The sequence below is a fragment of the Cynara cardunculus genome, assembly GCF_001531365.2.
Source record: "Cynara cardunculus var. scolymus isolate 2C chromosome LG 5, CcrdV1, whole genome shotgun sequence".
Taxonomy (NCBI): Eukaryota; Viridiplantae; Streptophyta; class Magnoliopsida; order Asterales; family Asteraceae; genus Cynara; species Cynara cardunculus.
In genome coordinates this window covers 1,106,847-1,128,031 of record NC_037532.1, presented here as the reverse complement: position 1 = coordinate 1,128,031, position 21,185 = coordinate 1,106,847, and the positions used below count along the sequence as shown (strand labels likewise).

At 34.3% G+C, this 21,185-nt stretch overlaps 4 protein-coding genes across 4 annotated transcripts; 3 read left to right on the top strand and 1 right to left on the bottom strand.

Moving 5' to 3' along the window:
* Positions 1–2,789: 2,789 nt before the first annotated feature.
* LOC112512726 (pre-mRNA-splicing factor 18) lies at positions 2,790–7,819 on the bottom strand. Its single transcript, XM_025118838.1, has 2 exons — positions 6,876–7,819; positions 2,790–3,389 (listed from the first exon to the last, which is right to left on the bottom strand). The coding sequence occupies exons 1-2, from the start codon at positions 7,719–7,721 to the stop codon at positions 2,970–2,972; spliced, it is 1,266 nt and encodes a 421-aa protein (XP_024974606.1). The 5' UTR covers positions 7,722–7,819; the 3' UTR covers positions 2,790–2,969.
* A 984-nt stretch (positions 7,820–8,803) lies between these two features.
* On the top strand, positions 8,804–13,418 carry LOC112513422 (fatty-acid-binding protein 1). Its single transcript, XM_025119680.1, has 4 exons — positions 8,804–9,216; positions 10,742–10,988; positions 12,211–12,302; positions 13,138–13,418. Exons 1-4 carry the CDS (start codon positions 8,832–8,834, stop codon positions 13,275–13,277), a joined length of 864 nt encoding a protein of 287 aa, XP_024975448.1. The 5' UTR covers positions 8,804–8,831; the 3' UTR covers positions 13,278–13,418.
* A 1,331-nt stretch (positions 13,419–14,749) lies between these two features.
* On the top strand, positions 14,750–16,140 carry LOC112512186 (mavicyanin-like). Its single transcript, XM_025118052.1, has 2 exons — positions 14,750–14,924; positions 15,773–16,140. The coding sequence occupies exons 1-2, from the start codon at positions 14,750–14,752 to the stop codon at positions 16,138–16,140; spliced, it is 543 nt and encodes a 180-aa protein (XP_024973820.1).
* Positions 16,141–19,035: 2,895 nt separating this feature from the next.
* LOC112512185 (cucumber peeling cupredoxin-like) lies at positions 19,036–20,486 on the top strand. The gene is made up of 2 exons (XM_025118050.1): positions 19,036–19,213; positions 19,972–20,486. Exons 1-2 carry the CDS (start codon positions 19,036–19,038, stop codon positions 20,484–20,486), a joined length of 693 nt encoding a protein of 230 aa, XP_024973818.1.
* The last annotated feature ends 699 nt before the right edge of the window (positions 20,487–21,185 follow it).

Below are 21,185 nucleotides of genomic sequence, written 5' to 3'. Positions count from 1 at the left end.
AAGATCATTGTCAATTGGTGAAGGCACGGTGGAGGTGAGGTGACCCATGATGGTAGCGATGAATGGTGTTGGTCGGTGGACGACGATGTGTGTGGAGGTTGTGGAGGAGGTTGTAATAGAGGATGAGATGGAGGTGGCCAATGGTGGTAGTGGTGGTGGCAATGGATGGTGGTAATCGGTGACCAACGATTTTTTGTGAAGATGGTGGAGGAGGTGGAGATGGCCAACGGTTGTAGGGGCTATGGATGGTGGTGGTTGTGGATGTGGTGATAGACGGTGGTTGCTGAGGTGGTGAATAGTATAAGAAATTATAAAGTGTCARGAACGGGTCTATGTGTTGCTTATGAGTTATGATTTTTACATCTCGTCCAAGGTCTATAAATTGTCATGAACAGGTCTATATGTTGCTTATGATTTTTGTAAGAAATTGTTTTTGATAATTGATAAATGTTACATCCGTTCGTTTTATTGATGTGGCAATGAATAGTATAAGAAATTATGGCATATAAAAAATATATGAATAATTTATAAAGTGAGATTCTCGTTACAAAAAATATATAATTAGTTTGATCGTTAATTAATGTTGATATAACTTTTTTATTTATTAGATTATAAATTTAACATAATATTCAATTTTCTTATAAATTTAACTCTAAATATGTGTAAATAGATTAAAAGTATACGAAACATTAAAAAATTAATTTTTTAATGTATAACTATAAACATTTATTTATTAAATCAATTTTTATAAATTAAATTAAATAATTTGCTTAATTGATTATTTTACTCTATTATACTTATTTAACTATTGAATTATTTGGTATTAAGTTATAACAAAGAATATTTAATTGTAGTTTTGTTATTATTTGATTAAAAATATAGTTTTTATTATGATGTGTCATTTAAGAAATTGATAAAAATTGTTATAATGAAGGATAATTTCTAGATGATTTCTAAAGTTGACGTGATCAGGGACGGACCTATAATTTATTTCAAACGGTGGCATCATTTGACTGTAAGAAAAAGCTATAGGGAAAAAAWTTCAAACAGTAGCACCGGTTGACTATAAGAAACAAATAAACGATTTTTTTTCAATCGGTGTCATTATTTGACTAAGAAAATGACACTAACAATATTTGAATTTAGGTCTGGAATTGAATAAAAGTCTTGCAAACCAACTCTATCAAACAAAACTTGTTCTCATTGTAGTTCCAAAATACATATGRTGGCATACAACAGATTAATACGATTGCACATTTCACGAACCTAAATTKTTTTACTCTTCGACGGAKAAATAATACGATAACACGTGTCACCATAACCACCATGGTAGGTCCGCCCATCGACGTGATACTTTGAAAACTACATTAGATATTATTTTGTAGTCAATGGACGAGAACTAGTAGTAATAAGAGTTTCTAGAATAAAGTTTTTAGTATGAGTTTATATTTGTTTTTTTTAAGTCTATATGTGATATTTATTTAAGATATACTAATTATTGACGTCGAAAAAATACATGTGATCCACAAAAGAGGTTTTTATAAGAAATTCATTGTAAATTTTTATATAGATTCTTAAATTATGAGTTGGAAACGATGTGGCAAAAAAATGTACAAAAGGTAGGTAACCTCAGTTGCAGATGCTCATTTTTATTGTTATATCACTCTTTAAACTCATCAAATTAATCACGATGCAAGATTTTTACAAGTAAAAATGTAACTTCTTGTATTTATATACGACAAATGCAACAAATAAACTCACGGAGCCTCCTCAATTTTGGATAGGTTTGAACTCCTAACCTTCTAGAAGGCCAAAAGCTCTTTAATAATGTAACTTCTTGTAAGAACCAACATTATTGTAAAGAGTTGTTACAAGAACCTCTTCTACTTTGAGTTAGCATGAAGTGGCAAATTGTTAACATGAATATATTTATTTAGCTTATATTTTTCACGGAACCTACAAAAAGAGTTCTTATAAAAACTATCATTGTAAAGTTTTATGTAGGTTACTAATTTGGTGAGTTGAAAATGACATGGCAAGAAAAACAATACAAAAAATGGGTTTATTAGATATGCTACAATAATAGTTCTTATAAAACCTTTTTTGTAGGTTCCAGATACTTTTCCAACATTAATAATTATATATATATATATATATATATATATATAAATATCTAATATAGATTCAAGAAAAATATTTATAAAAACCAAAAAATCGTCACTTCACATCACACAAACTTCAAGATAAAAATCAAGATTCTTGTATAAGATTTTTAATAACGTGAAGTTGTTATTATAAGAACTCTCTCAAAGGTTCTTGTAAAAAACATCATCTTTTTTCCTATAAAAACCTTGTATTGAAGATCCTTGTATAGCATTTGATGAAGTATATATTTATTTACAAAGTTTTCGAAAAAGAATTACCATAGAAGTGGAAGATCAACTATATTGGATATGTGATCCGATTTGGGGTCCGGGAGTATAATATATACAAACATAGCCTTTACCTCAAATAATAGAACTATTGTTTCGTAAAAACCCATGTCTTAAAAAAAATTAAAATTGCAAACAAAGAAGTTGGCCCCGAAAAGTTTTGAAGATAGAACTTAACCATATATCTTCATCCTAATTTCTAACTMAAAAAATAGTACCTTTTTTTATAACTCGGTACAATCAAGGCCCTTGTAAAAACTAAACCAAACAAACCCAATATACTTCACCAGAATGTAAAGTCAGATATATAATGTAATCATACGTAACCTCTACCACCCCCAAAGTGTAAAACGACCGTTTTCATGAAGGTCCATACTTCTAAAAATTGTGCCAAAAATAGAAAAATAGTCCAAAAAAGTTGAAAGAAATGATAGGATCATATATCAACATAACATAACTCAAAGTAGCAACTTCTTTAAAAGACCCAAATACAAATCAAACTGTTTCATATAACACATGGAGGCGATATATGATGGCTTAGCCATCCTTTGGGGCTGGCATTAGTAAAAGCCTATCTTCAGAATACTGTTGTTGCTGCTCTGCATTATTTCTCTCTTCTGCCAACAAAGCCTGCAAATCGCTACCGTTTGCTAAGCTATTGAACTCGACCGCCTTTGATGGCATTGTCGGATACCGTCGTTGACAAAACGTCATCAATCGCTTAACCGATTGCAAGTACTTCCGAGTCGTTTCGTCGTTCATGACATGGGCCACACTGTTGGTGTAAATCTTTTCACGAGCCGAACGTTCGTGAATGCCAACCATAGTAACACCGATTGGCCAGGGTGCGTTTCCGATTGCCATTCTGATGTAATGGTCCATTGCGGCTAGATAATCTCGCCTCATGCAGCAGTCCACCACCAGCATTAGTGCTTGCCGAATGTCATCAGGCAGAACCTACCAATCATTAAAAATGAGTTGAACCAAATTAAACGAGCCCATGTAAGTTGAGGGCACAGGTTTTAAGTGACTGTAATCAGGGAAATAAGCGACCAGGCATGTGGTAGGCGATATAATTAATAAAAGTCAAAAAATGATGTCATTAAGGCTAAAAAATAAAAAAAATAGTGGCGGCAATTGTTACGGATATCATTGATGCATATGCCCCTCACACTTGCATAAGCTTGAATGATCATCAAATGAGAATTAGTAATCTAGGAGATGCTACTTAGCGAGAAACATTTCATAGACGACATGATAAAATGGCATGCATAGTCACAGGGATGAGCACAGGTCGGGTCGAGTGACGAAACCGGAAACCCGATCGGCAGATATAGCCCGAAAATCAAGTTTTTGGATATGGAAACCCGCCGGTTTCGGGTGGGTTCGAGTCTACAAGTGGAGAGGACAATATAGGCTTTTACTGAGTATGCTGTTAATTGCGGTGCAATAGCGGTTAGTGGTCCTAGGGGAAATAGCAGTTCCACTAACAGTGGAACTAATCACCGCAATTGGGCAGCAATTCTGATTTGCAATAGCGGTGTGAAAACCGCAATTAGAAGTTGGGCTTTCAGTTGGCCTTTTTAAAGGGTTTAGAGAAGTTATGTTCATCTTCAAAATATATATTATGTTATGTCATGTCTTATGCATACATTCATACATTTATATATAATTGTAATGATTACATGAACCGCTATTTAAGGACCGTATACCACCACTTTACCATCGCAATAACCGCTATATCAAATCACGGTCCTGACCCATATTCTAGTTTCACCGCTGTAACAGCATAGTTAATGACATCCCTAGACGAGTAGATGGAGTAAGGATGTTCAACACCCTAGAGGTTGGCGGTGGAACCTACAATATTCTATGGCAATTATATTGGTTGAATCTCATTACAACTGTGTATCAAGTTCTAATAAATTTAAACTTCCAGAATATCATACGACATATTTTGATCCCCATCTTAATGATATAAGACTATAAGAGTGATTTATCATTTATGAATTGGTTATTTTTGTGAACATTGATTCTCAGGGCCGATGCATCAGATGATTTAGATGGTAAGTTCTGTCTCTATTCTTCTAACTGTTCTATGATTTTCAGTTTTTCACCCACTCTACAATCTTTCAACCATATCCTGCATCACTGATGATACAGCCATGAGAATGCAGATTTTTTACTCAGCCCATTGTCACTTGCTGCTTAGTTGATGGTTCACAAGGGGTTTTCTGAATCAAGGCTTTACGGAAGCACACTTGATACCTACTTGACCACCAACAAGGCTTCTACGAAGTACACACCAAAATACTTGAAAACTCAAATTGACTAAGTTGTAAGGTTATCCAATGTATTATAGCATTCACTCATATCTTGTAGCATTGTCTACGAACTTCTTGATTCTTAGGATACTTCGGGTTTATGTGCACAACCTACAAGAAAACATATCTCACAAACTCTTTCACACTTCTTTTTGAAGGTACTGGGCAAATCCTTTAATCCAAGTCCCTTCTGAAGAAGAATGAGGGTTTACTTAGCACTTCCAATAAGCAAAGTACCAAGACCGCATGGGTCGTTGAGCCATAAACAATAACCATATGTCAGCATGCTATAGTAATTGAAACATTTTCCTAATTGGGACGTCCCACAAGCCTTTTAGTGTTTCCTTTTTTGAGGAAAGATGCCCTATAGTATACTACAGCTAAGAGGCATTTGACTCAATAGCATCAATGCATCTTTACAACCCTTAGATGGCGTTGGTTCACAAAATATTTTTGGAAGATAATTTGCCAAATGAATTAAAATATAAGAAATTGATATGGAAGGGAACTTGGTGAAAGTGTGAGACGACACGTTTGGTTGACAGAGAACGAAATGGAACTTAATTCCATTCCTTTGAACTTTCTGTTTGGTTTGCATTAGTTTTGTAATTGGAATGTAAATAATGACAAAATTATCCTTTAATGATGTTCTTGTAATTTCTTGCTTGGTTATAAATACATATTTTTAGAAGGAATTATAAATACTAGTAAAATTATTTAAACTACCGTTTATTATTTAAAATGATGATAATAATATTATAAGTTAAAACCACTTAATGACCCCTAAACTTAAGCCTCTCAACCACTTTGATTAACAACTAATTATTGGATTGTCTTCCGCAGATAATGAAGGATTAACCGACCTTTTCAACTTGTATTCAACAATCAACTTTTTTCAACAAGGTAATATTTCCAATCGTTTATGCATAATCGTACCAGTAACAATGAAACTTGTTATTTTGAAAAGTAATTAAACCAAAATGAGGTATTATTCAATATTTAACTCTTACCTTCACATAATGAGTTGTATTTCATATATTTATGAAAAGCTTCATCCTTGCTTGGACAATTAGTGCTAGAAGGTCACCTGGCCGCCTACCTCCACTGAATACTATTTAGAACACTTCAATGTGATGCCTCATAATCACATATCTACGAGTTGTTTCAACAAGATGGGTCCCAATTCCAAGATAGATAACATCAATAATGTAAACAGTAAGCAAAACCCCAGCATAACTCCCTTTACTAACAACTCGCTAATGATGATGGGTAACAAATCAGCTTTAAAAGCAAGAAATAAGTACATACAAGCTTTACTTAAAGAGCTAGCTATAATATTAGGTTCAATATTAGAATAATGCTAAGACAAACCCTACCATGGTCTTAAAATCCTTATATAATGGTGATTTCACACCTGACACAAATGCAAAATATAACACTATCCTTCCCATCCTTGACATATTCAGCAAAATTTCACATGCCTGTACTGAACGCATATACAACTTGAACAAGACATGGACCAACTCATTATGCAGCAAAAATTCAGCGTTCGACAAAACAAGGCTAGTCATCATATACAACTTAACGCTCTATGTAAGACTGCTTGTAAATTTTCTAGAAGCATGTCATGCTTAAGAAGATTTCGGGCCTGGTTGGTTGGTTTTTCATTAAGTCCTCTATGGATAAAGTTGTCTGTGTGGACTAATTTGTGTGTATAGATAAGAAAGATTTTTGTTTGGGTGGTTTTTTCATAAATGGAAGCATGTTTGGAAAAAACTTGGCTTTCTACGTAAAGCTCCCCTAGAAGCTTAAAGCCACTTTCTATATCGACAGTATTGTATAGCTGACCGAATAAATTGCAAGTCTCATCAAGCATAATGCACGTTTTGGTGTTAACAAACAGAACCTTCATCTAACACGATTAATTCTTAAGGATTGTGATGCTAAAGTACAAGCAAGGAGGGTCAGAGGGGGGGGGGGGATCAAGTAATGCATTGCGAAGGTTTTTTAAACAACCATGAGATATCAAGTCAAGATTATCAAGTAAAGGCTCTTTAATCAACATAACTGTACTATTTAAATGAAATTTGAAATCGTAAGTAGAGATCATGGCATATACCTTCTTCCTGCAGAACTTGAACAGAGGGTTCAAATACCTGGCACACTGCTTGAAAGTAGCGAATGTTGATTTCCCTTTCGCAGTCCTCTTCTCCGTTTCAGTCATCTCATCCAGCTCCTGGTTCCATTCGATCAACAACCTCTTAAAAAACACAAGAATCTTATCCTCATCACACAGCTCCGAGAAATTCGCCTTCATACGTTTGAAATCCTTATCTTGGTCTATACCTGATGAACCACCATCCCCACTGACGTCATCTTCACCTCCCCCACCATCCTTATCCTCTGTGGACTCCTCCGTCGACTTCCTCTTCCGCTCGCTCAATATGCCTGACTTTTGCCTCTTCTTCAGCTCAACTATATCACGGAGAAAATCATTAGTTTGCCCCTCCGTCATGTCGCTATCGTCGAGCTCAAACAACCCTGCCTTCAAAACGTACTTCAACCGGTCAAGCCGGTCATCGTCACTCTCCCCAAACAAAGTAACCGGTTGTTTTAGAAATCGGAGCCGGCGAATAACCTCTTGTTTCGGTAGGTTTAGCGCATCGATCTTTTGTTCGTCGCTTGTTAAGGGTTTCGATGACGAACCGGCGCCGGATTCGTTTTTGGAGTTTGCGGAATCGAGTTTAAAATTAGGGTTGGATGAAGAATTAGGATCAGATGAATTCGATTGATTTTGATTCTGACTTTGACGGAGGCGTTTGGCGTCGGCCTCCCGTTTCTCTTCTTCACGAAGCTTCTGGATTCGTTTCTGTTCGATCTCTGAACGCTTGAAGACCTTCCGTCCACCTGTGCTTTCGGAGAGGCTTTGCCTTTTCTTTAGCATTTCTTGCTTCAGGATATCCATGGCGATTCGATTCCAGGGTTTATTCGCTCGTTCCGGTAGTGTGACGACGGTGTGAAGAGAGTTTCGTTGGTAAAGACGAGGGTTCCGTCGATCTATAAAGTTTGAAGGATAAATATTTATTACCGCCCTCTACTTTTGGTTTTTGTAATTTCTTCCCCTTCATAATTCAGCATGTCATAAAGCACCCTCGTAGTCGTAGTTTAAAATTACGTATATATCATACAATTAGTAGGTGTTTGGTTCATAAAATGTAATCCATCAGAATTTAAATTTGAAGAAATTGAAATAGAATTTAATCATATTTGACATAGGAATTGAAATAAAATCTGTCTGTTTGGTTCGTTGAATATAATAATGATAATAGGGTGGTGGTGGTGGTGGCAATGCATGTGGTGATTGTGGTGGCGATGGTGTTGATGACATAGGTGGTTGTGGTGATTGGTATGATGGTTGTGGGGGCAAAGGTAACAGTGGTAACAATGACGTTGGCAGCAAAGGCGATGATGGTGATGGCTGCGATGATGGTGTCATCCACCTTGGTGGGATGCTAATAGTTTGTTTTGAAAAATGGTACAAATGGATTGGAATTCCTTTCTAGAACCCAATAAGCTTACATTCATCATACGTGAAATTTGAATTCTTTACCAAAACTTACAGAATAAACCAAACGCATTAATGAAATTTGGTTATAATTAATCCTTCCAATTCCTTCAAACTCTGCTAGATTCTAATAAACCAAAAACCACCTTAGTAACCTATTCCAAACCATCAGTTAGTAACAGTTACTAACCGATCCTGGAGTGGGCCTGTCCTTTTGTTTTGGGTTGGACCCAACTTAGCCATGTGTATTTATAATGGAGATTGGAGATGGTTAAATGAGCCCGACCTAGATCCAATAGAGGATGGAGAGAACCACGATCAGTTACAAAAAACAATTATAGGTCTTAGACTGATTTTTTGCCATCTCTAATTTATAATAGCTTATAATGGGCTTACAATTAGCCCATTCTCAAAACAAAAGCCCAATCAAAGCCCATAAATAATCATCAATGATAACAAATACACTGATGAATTCCGAGCCAACAAGAACCAAACTCGCCGGAGAACACAATGGGGTCTCTGCGCTTCCCGTTTTCGTTTTCTCAGCCCGCCACCACGCGCTTCCCCTCCGGCGCCTTTTCACCAGGATCCATCGCCTGCTCCGTCGCTGTCTCCGCCGCTATCGGCGCCGGCATTTCTGCTGGCATTTCCATCTCACAGAACTCCACCAATCCATCTCTTCATAGCGCATTGAATTCCTTCCTTTCTAATTTCTCACGCTCATCACCACTATGGGGTTCACTATCGCTGTCCGACTCCTCCGCTGCCGTGGTCACCGAATCAAAGACCGGCTTTTCGTTTCCGGCAGTTTTGAAGGACTCTCAGGGACTTCTCGGAATCGGATTGAGGAGAAAGGCCGTGTTTGGACTGAAGAACATCGATGTTTACGCCTTCGGTAAACTAATTTTCCATATTTTCTTCTCAATTAGATATTTATTACATGAATTTTCAGTGCATTTGTTCCTTCCTTAACCTCGAAGTCAGTGATCGGAAACCTAAGATAGAACATTTAATTTTCGATTGGATCAGCGTAATTTGATTAGTTCACCAATTCATCAACTACCACGCTGCAATTGTCTCAGTGTAGTTTGATCTGTTCACCAATTCATCAACTACCACGCTGCAATTGTATCAGTGTAGTTTGATCAGTTCACCAATTCATCAACTAACTCCCTGCAATTCGATCAATGTAGATTGACCTATATTTGCTGTTTTTCCGTTTCAAAATTTTCATAGATTGAAGGATTTAATGGAAGATCATGTTCAATTTGGAAAGCAGATGTCAACCTTTTGAAAACTTGAAGCCAAAATTCCTATGATATTTTCTTAATTTCTTGTGAACACAATAGTTTTTATATCGGCAAATGCATCAAAAGGCAATCGATTGTAATAAAATATCGAAATTTCTTTATCTTATTTTTTGGGTAACCATGGATTTCTAGGTCAGTTTACGCCCACACGATGACCCCAGGCAACCATGAATTGCAGGAGTTATGGCTGGTGAACCTCCATGGTCACAAGAGCTTTGACTTTACCTTGATTCGAACCCAGGGTACATCTCCTTAATCCTTAACCGGTGTACTACAACCCAAGTGGTTAATGCAGCAAAGTTTCAAAATTTCTTATTTAATATAACAAGTATCAAAATTTCCAAAATTTTACTCATTTCGATTTTGTGGAAGTCAAGTTCATTCTCCACTTCACCGTAAGCCTTTCGTAAATTTTTCATAAACGGGTATCATTTTATCAAATGTTGCAAGATAAGTAGGTTACGGGTCAAAATGGGTACAAAATTACACACTTTGCAATATCCAAAGTAGTGTGCACTTGTTAAAATATTCAACTAATTCATTATTCCAATACAATTTAAAAAAGGAACTTTTTAAAAAATTATAACACATTCAACCTCGTTGGTGGAATCAATTAAAATAATATCTCTCTTCTTGATATCAAGGGGCCGTTTAGTGCTTACCGGCATGAGACACACCCTCACTCACCTTATCCTGTAACATTCTCGGCCATCAAAATAGACTTGGCTTACCGGGTAAAAGGTTTTTTATCCTCACTTAATGGGTAAGACTCTCGGTCCTTGCTATGCATCTTACAGGGTAAGATTCTTGGTTCTTTTCATGCTCAATCGGTAAGGTAAGTGATATCGGTAAGTGCTTTCCCGGTACGTGTCTTCCCGGTAAGTGTTTAGTAAACGGCCCCTAAGTTTTAGAAATTTATCCAAATTTGGAGATTTCTACCTTCTCCTTCTCTTTCTTTTTCTTATCTATTTTGGCAACACTTTAGCATAGCTGTTGGAGAAAAAGAGTTTCTAAATCTTCAATTTATCTACTCTAGCATAGCTGCTTATTTGCAGTCTTTTAAGAATTGGTTGAAAAGTTCAACATAATTGAAAAATGGCTTCCTTTTAGGTGTTTATGCTGATGATAATGATATCAAGAATTTTCTAAGCGAGAAATATGGGACACTCTTAACTAATGAACTGAAGCAGAAGGAAGTCACTCAAGATTTGATGGAAAGTGATATAAGTGTTACTGTGAGGCTCCAAATAGTTTATGGAAAACTTAGCATTCGTTCTGTTCGTAACGCATTCGAGGATTCAGTTGGAAGCAGATTAAAGAAGTTTGGAGGATCCGAAAATAAAGAGTTACTTCAAAAGTAAGTTGTTCTTTCGTTCACTTGTAATAGTGTTATAGGGAAGGGCTTAAATGAAGCTTTCTCGCCGTTACCGTAAATTGAAGTTGTTCTCAGTTGGAACTCCACCTAATCTTATGTGTGTGTGTGTGTGTGTATATAGAAAGAGAGAGAGAGGGGTGGTTTATGTTACAACCTATTCCATTTGTATAACCAATGCAACCTCATCTTAACCATCAATTAGTTCATCTATGGTCAGCATTTGATGAGGTGAAAAAGGTAGTTACATATTATCGATTTTAAAAAAAACTGAAAAAATAAAAAAAAATGGACGATTTAGATCAGGGTTGTAATGGTTGTACAAATAGGATAGATTGTTTTTAAATGTGTTATCTATAGATATAGACGAAGTATTGTGTGAGAATAGGAGTCAAGGTGAGAAGCGTAAGAAGGGGTAAAGGAGGGATATGTACCCTTCATTGCTTTTAATCTCACCCCCACCCTATGAATTGCGCTTGATACGGGAATTGATCCGGTTCATCTCATTATTATTGATCTTCAATTAGGATTGATCCAATGGTGGTGATCCCTTCTTACCCTTCTCACCGTGACTTCCATTCTCGCCGGAACCTAACTCTATATATACACACACCTGGGGATAAGCCAAAACAGGACATTACACAAACTTCTTGTCCCATCTTTGGTGCAATATTAGACTGAGAGGGTGTGTTTGGTACATGAGATAGGACGAGACAGGACAGAGACAGGACTAGACAGAACAAAAACCTGTCCCACGTTTGGTACGACATCTAGATTGGGGCAGGACAGGTGTCTCACAAAAAACAGGAAGATGTAACAAAGATTGGTATCTTCCTAAACAACCAATATCAAATTAAAACCCTAAAATTTTTCATAAATTTTTTACTTGCCTGCCTGTCCCGTCTGCATAACAAACGGATCCAGATAGTATAGGATAGGTAGGACGTGAGTAGGACCAAAAAATGCTTATGTTACAAAATTGGTAAATTACTAAATACCCATGTCATATTACAACCCCGAAGCCTTTCATAATTCTTTTATCTGCCTACCTCTATCTCGTCCATCCAATCCTATCCGGTCACGTCCGTGTACGAACCGCACCTTGAAAGAATCCATTGTAATCGATTTCTCTATTTATATTCTTTGTGTTTTTTGGGGAAATTCTCGTATACGAGAGATTGTTATAATCGTCATTTCTATGTGATAGGTTCACTTCTCAGTTTAGCGATGAATACAAGATTCCTCGTGGATCTATCATCGACCTCTCGAAGGAAAAGGGATATGTGCTTCGAACCACTAGTAAGTTTACATATTTCAATTTCACAAGTAATATGATAATTTTGTTTCATGTTTGGTTCGACGAGACTAGGCCGGACAGGAGTGAGTGGGACAACAAATGCATTTTTTTTGTCCCATTAAAACAGGTGGACCAAAACCAGGGAAGATGGGACAAGTCTGGTAAATTACTAAACTACCCATGTCAAAAATTAAAAAGAAAAACTAAAACCTTCCACAATTGTTTGTTTCACCTGCCTATCTCATTATCGTCCGTCATGTCTCGTCTCGTCTCGTCTATGTACCAATCACAATGGCTTTTTGGACAAATAGTGGAAATGCAAAGGCAAAAAAGACCGGCGATTTTAACACATTTTGTCCGAAATTACTAATCTTTGTAGTGTGTAGTGTACTGTTTTTTGCAATTTTAGTCATGATTTTTAGGGTGCATTTGGTATGCAGGACAAAACAGAACAAAAACTTCTTGTCCCACGTTTACTGCGACATTAGACTGGGACAGGAAGGACATGACATGACAGAGTGGGACAAAAATGCATTTTTTTGTCTAACCATAATAGGTGGAACAAAAACATGAAGATGAAACAAGATTGATAAATTACTAAATTACCCATGTCAAATTAAAACCCTAAAACCATTCATATTTCTCTTTTACCTAGCTGCCTCATCCTCACCCATTCCACCCAGTCATGTCATGTCCAGTCCTGCTCTGTCCTGCATGCGTATATAACCGTCTTGCTTGAGGTTCAGAAAGTCCTTTTGCTCTTAGTTTACATGAAGATGCATCTTTTATGTTTATACAAACTCTGTACTCATACCAAGCTTGGTTGAAATTGCATAGTCGATGGCAAGGAGGTAGGAAGTGTCCAAAGCCAACTCTTATGTCGCTCGATTTTGGATCTTTATATTGGCGACGAACCTTTCGATTCTAAAGCAAAAGAAGAGATCAATCTCAAGTTGGCTTCTGTTGTCACAAAGTAACACCTTCCATGGTCATTGGAAAACTTTCCGATCGGACCATCTTCGCCTTGCGATTTTCGTATCGAAGCCAAAGTTTCGTAGTGGTGAGCACCGCGATCATGACTCGAGTGAGTGAATATTGTGTATGCAAATATGTATCTTAATGTATGGACTATTAACCAATGATGGTTTTGTCTCTTCAAAGATTTTCAATTCATCAATAGCAAAACGAAACACTTGTATATATCGTGTTACTAGATATAGTCCGTTTTGTTCACGTCTAGATTCGTGGTTTTAAAACACGTTCTATAGATGAGGTATCCAGTCCCTTATAAGGCAACATTCGTTCCGCTCTCCAACCGATATGGATCTTATACTCCACCTCCTTGGCTGTCATAACATTTGTAAAATCGCAGACTAATTGTAACATATATTGTCTGTTTTGTCCCTATCTGGACTCACAGTTATAAAACGCATCTGATAAAGAATGTATTTAGTCCCTTATATAAACCGATGTGGGATTGTACAATTCATGACTATCAAATCAGTTTTCTCTTTCCTATGCTTGTCATAAACATATAAGTCAAATTATTTCTCAATTTCTGATTGGTTCATGATTTTTAAATGGATCCTACGGTTTTGATTTATTGATTTTAAAAATATTATTAGAAAAATAATTTTTTAAATATACAATTAATAATAATGTAATAAACATAAATATCACCACAATAAGAATATTCAATTGTTAAAGGATTATTAATTGTTATGCCAGATTTATTATAATCAATATATAAAATTTACTTAACAAAACAAATTTCTGTTTAATTGTAGTATAAAATTGAAGTGGAGCTACTAAGAGTGCGTTTGGTACGCATACTGGGTGGGACGGGACGGGTCAAAATAAATAGTGTCATGTTTGGCATATTATAGGACAAAAATAAGGTTGGACAACATGAGACGAAAATGAGTTTTCATGGGACTATTCATAAGTTTTTTTGTTCCACCAAAAAATGTGGAACAACATGGAACTAAACTTTGATATTACAATTTTACAATTAGTCCAGTCCTGTTCTAGTCGTACCAAATGTAGGACATACAATTAGTCATGTCCAGTCCTGTCAAACGCTACCTAATGGATGAATCAAGCGGTTCATCTGCAAGAATGTTTTGTCTTCTAAGTTGACAATCGACAAGTAAACAGTCCTCACTGCGTAAAAGTTTTGTGAACCCGTCCATAATCCCAGGGTTTTTTATTTCTATTGTGGATGCTCTAATTTTGGTTCGGTTTACGAGTTGCAGAAAGCTGGTAAAAAGGTGTCGGATTTGGTAAAATTGTTACACAAGAAGTTTACTTTCAACCAAATGCACAACGTACAAACAACTCATGTGGATAGCATGACAATGGTAGGGTTGCACATCATACAAACAATATGCCATACTAATTTCTACCATCTCTTTTTTATGAGTTGGACAAATTCCAAGTGCGCATAACGATGTCGAGACCGATCTTTCATCTCATGTTCATGCTGATGATCGAAGGTGTTTGGATGACAATGGTGATATGTGAAGTGTATAACATCGGTGACTCTGATGGTTGGACGACTCTCGTTGATTCTAATTATTCCACTTGGGCATCTCTGAAAGAGTTTCGTGTTGGTGATATTCTTTGTGAGTACCTGTTTGTTTTATCAGCAATCCTTTTTTATTATCACAAGAAAATACGTTCGATGATATTTTTAGTAACTGCCTCTGGCTTGTAACTCAGTTGGTAAAATGACGGATTGACCTTGCCCAAATACAATACCCCCCATTAGCTTCAGCCACTGAGTAAGTCAAAAAAAATGGCTCTTCATATCGGTGTCCTTGGAATTAGGTTCCGTGTGGGACAGTTGGGGTTACCGGTAATCAACTTTTTGCATAAAATTTGTTAGTAACAATAACTCGTTGTCCATGTCATAGAACATATCATTTTTTTGTATACTCCAACAGGATAAATTCTATGAAAATATATTTCTTTGTTCAGCTTTTTATTTTGTGTAACATATTTTTTAACCTTCATTTTGATATCTAAGATGTAATATTTCAAACATTTAAGTGTTCTAATAAGTGATAATCGATAACTGACTTAAGCATCGGCCGGTTGATATGACATATAATATAGCCGATATTTGGATTTTTTACATAAACTTGGTTATATATATTTATTACAACTTTTACTTTTAATTCATTTATATATTATATATTTTATTGTACAGATTTTAGGCGTCTTTAACAACCATATTTATATATTATATATTTTTTACTGTACAAATTTTAGGGGTCTTAACAGCCATGTGTAACGGTGTTAACAGGTTGAGTTTATTTGAGCTACCCTAAAGGGTTGTTCACAAGTCGAGTTGAATACCTTTTTAATAGTTTGACTTCTTTTGACTTGTTGAATACTMGAATAGTTAATAACTATAGACACGAGGTTCATATCGGCTTATTATTAAATTTGCAATTAATGACATGCGCAGTGTTCAATTACAACCCAACCAACCACAACGTGATGCAAGTGAATCATGTCAGTTTCGAGTCATGCAACATCACAATGTCAATGAAAACCTACGAATCTGGCAACGATTCCTTCACAATCACGGCACCGGGCCATTACTACTTCATTTGCAGCTTTCCCGGCCACTGCGACGCTGGACAAAAAGTCGATATCAGGGTTCTCAAGAAGCATCCTCTGGCTATCTCTCCACACACAAACTTCAGCACATTGACCTCACCAAAGGCAATTGCAATGGCACCAGCGCCGGTTGCAAATGTTGCAACCGACTCTAGATGTTTGCTTGGAACCACTGTTGTTACGTTAGTAAGTTGTGCTATGTTGGTTGCTTAGTTGTTATTTATTTTATTTTTTGTTCATGCTATTTATCGTTGTTGATTTATGATGATTGTTTTTTATCTATCGTGTATTATTTATGTCTTTTAAATTATAAAATTATGTCTTTTAAGGCTTTTTATAAACACGAATCGTTTTTTTTTTTGGGGGGTTTGGTTATTGTTTGTCATGTACAGAGAGATTTAAATGAGACCCATAAATGTTTGAAACGGTTTCCGACCATTTAAAACTGTATTTTTAAAAGTGAAATGGATTACAGTTCTACTTTTTAGTCGAAACCGTATCAGATATAATTAAAACATAAGTAAAATTATGTTTAATTTAATATCCATATTGTTATTTTTTTTATTCTATATTTCCGTTTATTTACGTTCTTAATATTTTTATGGTTCTTATTTGAAGTAAGTCTACCATGTATGGTGATAATTTAAATATATTGTAAAGTAGGAAATATATTTAGTGGATATATCAAATCTTAATTTGAATTTAAATTTGTTTCCATTTAACTTTTATTATTTCAAGAAATAATTAAAAAGTATATTAATTTCATTTAAGTTTTTTTCTTAATAAAAACCATTAAATTTTCAATTTCATAAATTATTAAAAGGATAAATATAAAGTAATAATATATACAAAAAATTGTTTTTTGTAACACTTGTATTTACCTATTTTGTAAAGAATAAAAATAAATATTTAATAAAAAAAGTAATAGTAGTTACCAACCTATAAAAATAAATTATGGTCGAAAATTTACCAAAAATGAAACTAAATTTAATTTTTATATCTAATTTATTAAGTGATGATACAAAATAATTTCCTAATTTAAAATTAAATTGATTGAGTAAAAATTAATTATTAATATTAAATATTAAAACAAAAATTAGTTATAGTTAGAAAATATATTATAAAACACTAAGAAATCGTTTGATACATTGAATATGACGTAACAAAATAAGAATTATTGTTCCATATATAGTGGATACTCTTAAATATGTTATGAGCTGTTTGACAATTGCTGAATGGTTTGGTACAAAATGATTAAGTGGTCAGAATGATTAATAGACTCTCATGATAGTATGTAAAATAAAATATAATTATTTGGTAATTATTTACGATAAAATTAGAGTGTCGAATGGTTAAGGGAGGTCTAGGATACAAAAATCATTCATAGGGTTTTAGAAACTATTAAGATGCAGTCTTTTTTTTTGCTAAACAAGATTCACCTCTTAACGATTCAGATACCGACTCTTAGTCATTCTTTCATTTTCAAGAACATCTACAATCATGAAATTGATGATGGTTTCATAAAACTGTTATATTATATTTTTTGTAATGCTAAATCAACATTCTTTAAATCTCTTTACTTTAAAATTTTCATTATTTATATATCTTAGATTTTTGAATTTATAATAAAAATGTAAATAAAACTACATTATTAAAATCCTAAAATAAACGATTTCACATAAATTTTAAATGTTAACTTTTTCAAAACGTTTGAGAAAAATTATAAAAGTATTTAGAATATAAATAATAATTAAAATAAAACAATTTCGAGGTAAAATAAATTCATAACAACTACAAGGGTGTTCGCCTGATGCAGCGAGATATATCTCGATTTTAATATTTCATTTTATTCAAGTTTTCTGTCGATATAACATGGTTTTATGTGGTTAGAAAATGATAATAATTTTGTTTCACTGAAATATAAATTTGAGAAAAAAAAAATATTGATATCAGTTTTAAATTAATTATTTAGTTGTTTTTYTGTATAATTTTTTTAATTCAGTTTTTTTATTTTAATTCAATTTAGATTTAATAATAAAGTAAGTTGTTTTGTTTAACAATATCATTTTTATAAGGATGATAACTAAGTATTTTGTTAGAACTCAATGATTATCCAAATAATAATTTATTTTTTTATATTTAAAATGAGATGTTTATCATATATTTGGTTATATTTATGTACAGTTAGTTACACAAATTTATAAAATAGAGCTTTAATAAGTTGTACTTACACACAATTTACTTGTAATATTGAATTTTAAGTAATATATATAAAATATGATTTTAATAGTTTTTGTCAAATGTTTTATAATATAGTATAAATTATTCATAATTTAATTTATTAATTCTTAATAAATGAGTCACACTTATTTTCCAAACAAACCACATCATACACATGAAACACTTTTTTTTCTTTGCACTTCCACCACATCACAACGTTTTTTTTTTATTATTTTTTAAAATAAAAAATTAGACTTAGAATTACCTAAGATTAATTTGTTTTTGTGAGACCCGTGAAACCACTTTTTTACACTTGAAACTTCACAGTGTTTTTGTTGTGAAAATTTAGGTTTTTTACCTTCATAGCTTTTGCTGTGAAGTTTTAAGTATAAAAAAGTGATCTCACGAAAACAGACTGGTCTCACGTGAACCCAACCCTGAAAAATTAATCTTTAAAAAAATAGTTGTTTTTCGTAGAACCACATAAAATCGTATCATATTAATAGAGAGAGAGAGAGAGTATAAAAACTAAACATTAAGATCGAGATTTATCTGTCTACATTACACAAGTACCCAATAATAATATAATACAAATATAGCAAATAGAATTAAATTTTGGAACGCTACATTCTATAATCCATTCCAAAAATATCATTCTTAAAAAAACCAAAATAATTAAATAGAATCTCTTTAAACCAGGCATAAATACTTAAAATAATTAATGAAAAATATTTAGCGAATCAAAAATTAAATTAAAATTTTGTTTCCATATATAATTCCCTCAAAATTATGCATAAATACACCGATTTTCTTCATATTTTATACCAACTTTTCCATACTTTTTTCTGGTTTTCATTGATACAACACAAAGTGGTGATCAAAATTCTTATGGGAAATATGAAGATGATGATGGCGGTGGTTATGGCGGTGATGACGATGGCGATTAGGGCGACAATGGGCGGAGTGGTCTATAAAGTCGGTGATTCTGCTGGCTGGACTAATATTGGGCACGTGAATTACAAGTCATGGGCTTTTAACAAAAGATTTCACGTTGGTGATACTATAGGTAAATTAATTTTTATTTAGATAATATATATATATATATATATRTRKRTRTRKRTATATATATATRTGTGKGTRTRTRTRTATGTGTRTGTGTGWRTGWRWWWRAATTRWRRWTGTKSRWRWTSGAWMWGRWTMAGWTKAAKTTKAAWYWYAAWMAMWATWTTTCAGAAATTGATAATCGGTAAATATATGTAAAAATATGTCCCATAAAATCATGCCCTTAGTTTGAAAGGGATAGGGTGATTTTGTCCAAATATAAGACAAGTTTCCGGTATGATTTTTGACTATTTGCTAGCCTCGACTGTTGACTGAGTTAAAAAAATRTCTCATCACATTGGTGTCGAGTAATCAACGTTTAATCTGAATATGACCTATAAAGCCAATATTCTTTGTTTTGGCTTGTATGGTGTCAATCATCCAGACAAAAAATGTTTGAGAAAATAAATCTGCAAATTTGCTAAGAGATTGTTTACTTATGACTTAATAGCTTAATTGGGCTTTCGACTTATTTGCACAGTCAAAATAGGGCGTTTATTTGGAGCTTATTCATATAGTCCATGACTTATTCGAAAAGATGGATATGTGTTGTTGTCCATATTCAGAAAAAAAAAAAAAAAAAAAACACAAATGCCCTTGGGTTTTTGAAAAAACCTCATATATAATAAAAAAAATTTGGTAAACAGTTCAAAAGTTAACTCTAATCCATTTGTACGGTGGCCCACAAATTAATTTATTAATTTAAATGTATTTATTTTGTAGTCTTTACATTCAACAAAGATTTCCAAAACGTGGTGAGAGTTCCGTACAACGGATATCTGACGTGCAACGGCACCGTTTCTTACGACACCTACACCTCCGGCAACGACATTTTCCCAATTGAATTTCCCGGCCACTATTACTTCATCTGCACACTTCCCGGCCACTGTGCCGCCGGTCAAAAAGTCGACATCCGTGTGCCAAGCTCCGCCGAATATAACTACCCTCCTCCGGCGATCTCCAATGGTGGCTCCGCCCCGATACAGCCACTTCCGTTCCCCTATCCACCGCCATCTGGTCCATCTCCGTCGCCATCGCTGGTGAAATCCCCGACGTTTCAATCTCCGTCGCCATCGCTGGTGAAAGAGTCTCCGTTATCACCGCCGGAGATCTCCACCCCACATGTTGCTCCGGCGCCGCCACCGAAGAATTCATYGACTCAAGTAGCGATCAATTTCGAGCTTTTGGCGACGGCGTTAATGGCGGCTTTCGTTTATTTGATTGCATTCAGTTCTTAGAATCAAGGGTGATGACGTGTTATTAATTTTTCAATTTATTGTTTTTTATTTTTATTAGTTTATTTTTAAATGGATTTGTTTTTTGGGATTTTCGTTATCGTTTATTTATCTCATAAAATTTTCAACGTGTTTAAAAATAAATATTTATATTTTCATATATATTTTTATTTATTCCAAATAAATGATCATTTAATAATCAAAATATGGCCAATAAATTATTTAAAATAAAAAAAATGGGTTTTCAACTAAATTTTTGCTCTATTATATTGTTCTAAATCAATAAAGATTTTTTAAATTAAATGTTTAGAATAAATATTTAATATTTTATTAAAAAATTTAATAAAATTATTTTTAACGTCAATAATTCAGAACAGAACATGAAACTTTGGTTTCATTCGACTCATTTTCCTCGATTTTTGCCCCATCACTACAACATATAGGTTTGACTAAAGGCACATTGGTTTCACTAGGCATGACAACGGGGTGGAGATGGGGCGGGTTTTGTAATCCCCGACTCTGACCCCGGTCTTTAGTAACAGCCCCTAGCCCCGGCTTCGGTCGCGGCAAGTAACGGGGATTAACATTTTGTCATCGGTCAAATCTCATGAAAAATATATGTTAGTTTAAGTCTATCGGTTTGAGTAACAGCCCCCGACCCCGGTTTAAGTCTACCGGGGATCCCCGGGACCCATTTTAGCG

Coding starts and splice junctions, on each gene's coding strand:
- LOC112512726 (XM_025118838.1), bottom strand. CDS start 7,721: ATGGATATCCTGAAGCAAGAAATGCTAAAGAAAAGGCAAAGCCTCTCC. Junction 3,390..6,875: donor TCAAGTTCTGCAGGAAGAAG/GTATATGCCATG, acceptor AATGATTGGTAG/GTTCTGCCTGATGACATTCG.
- LOC112513422 (XM_025119680.1), top strand. CDS start 8,832: ATGGGGTCTCTGCGCTTCCCGTTTTCGTTTTCTCAGCCCGCCACCACG. Junction 10,989..12,210: donor AATAAAGAGTTACTTCAAAA/GTAAGTTGTTCT, acceptor TCTATGTGATAG/GTTCACTTCTCAGTTTAGCG. Junction 12,303..13,137: donor ATATGTGCTTCGAACCACTA/GTAAGTTTACAT, acceptor GAAATTGCATAG/TCGATGGCAAGGAGGTAGGA.
- LOC112512186 (XM_025118052.1), top strand. CDS start 14,750: ATGTCGAGACCGATCTTTCATCTCATGTTCATGCTGATGATCGAAGGT. Junction 14,925..15,772: donor TCGTGTTGGTGATATTCTTT/GTGAGTACCTGT, acceptor TGACATGCGCAG/TGTTCAATTACAACCCAACC.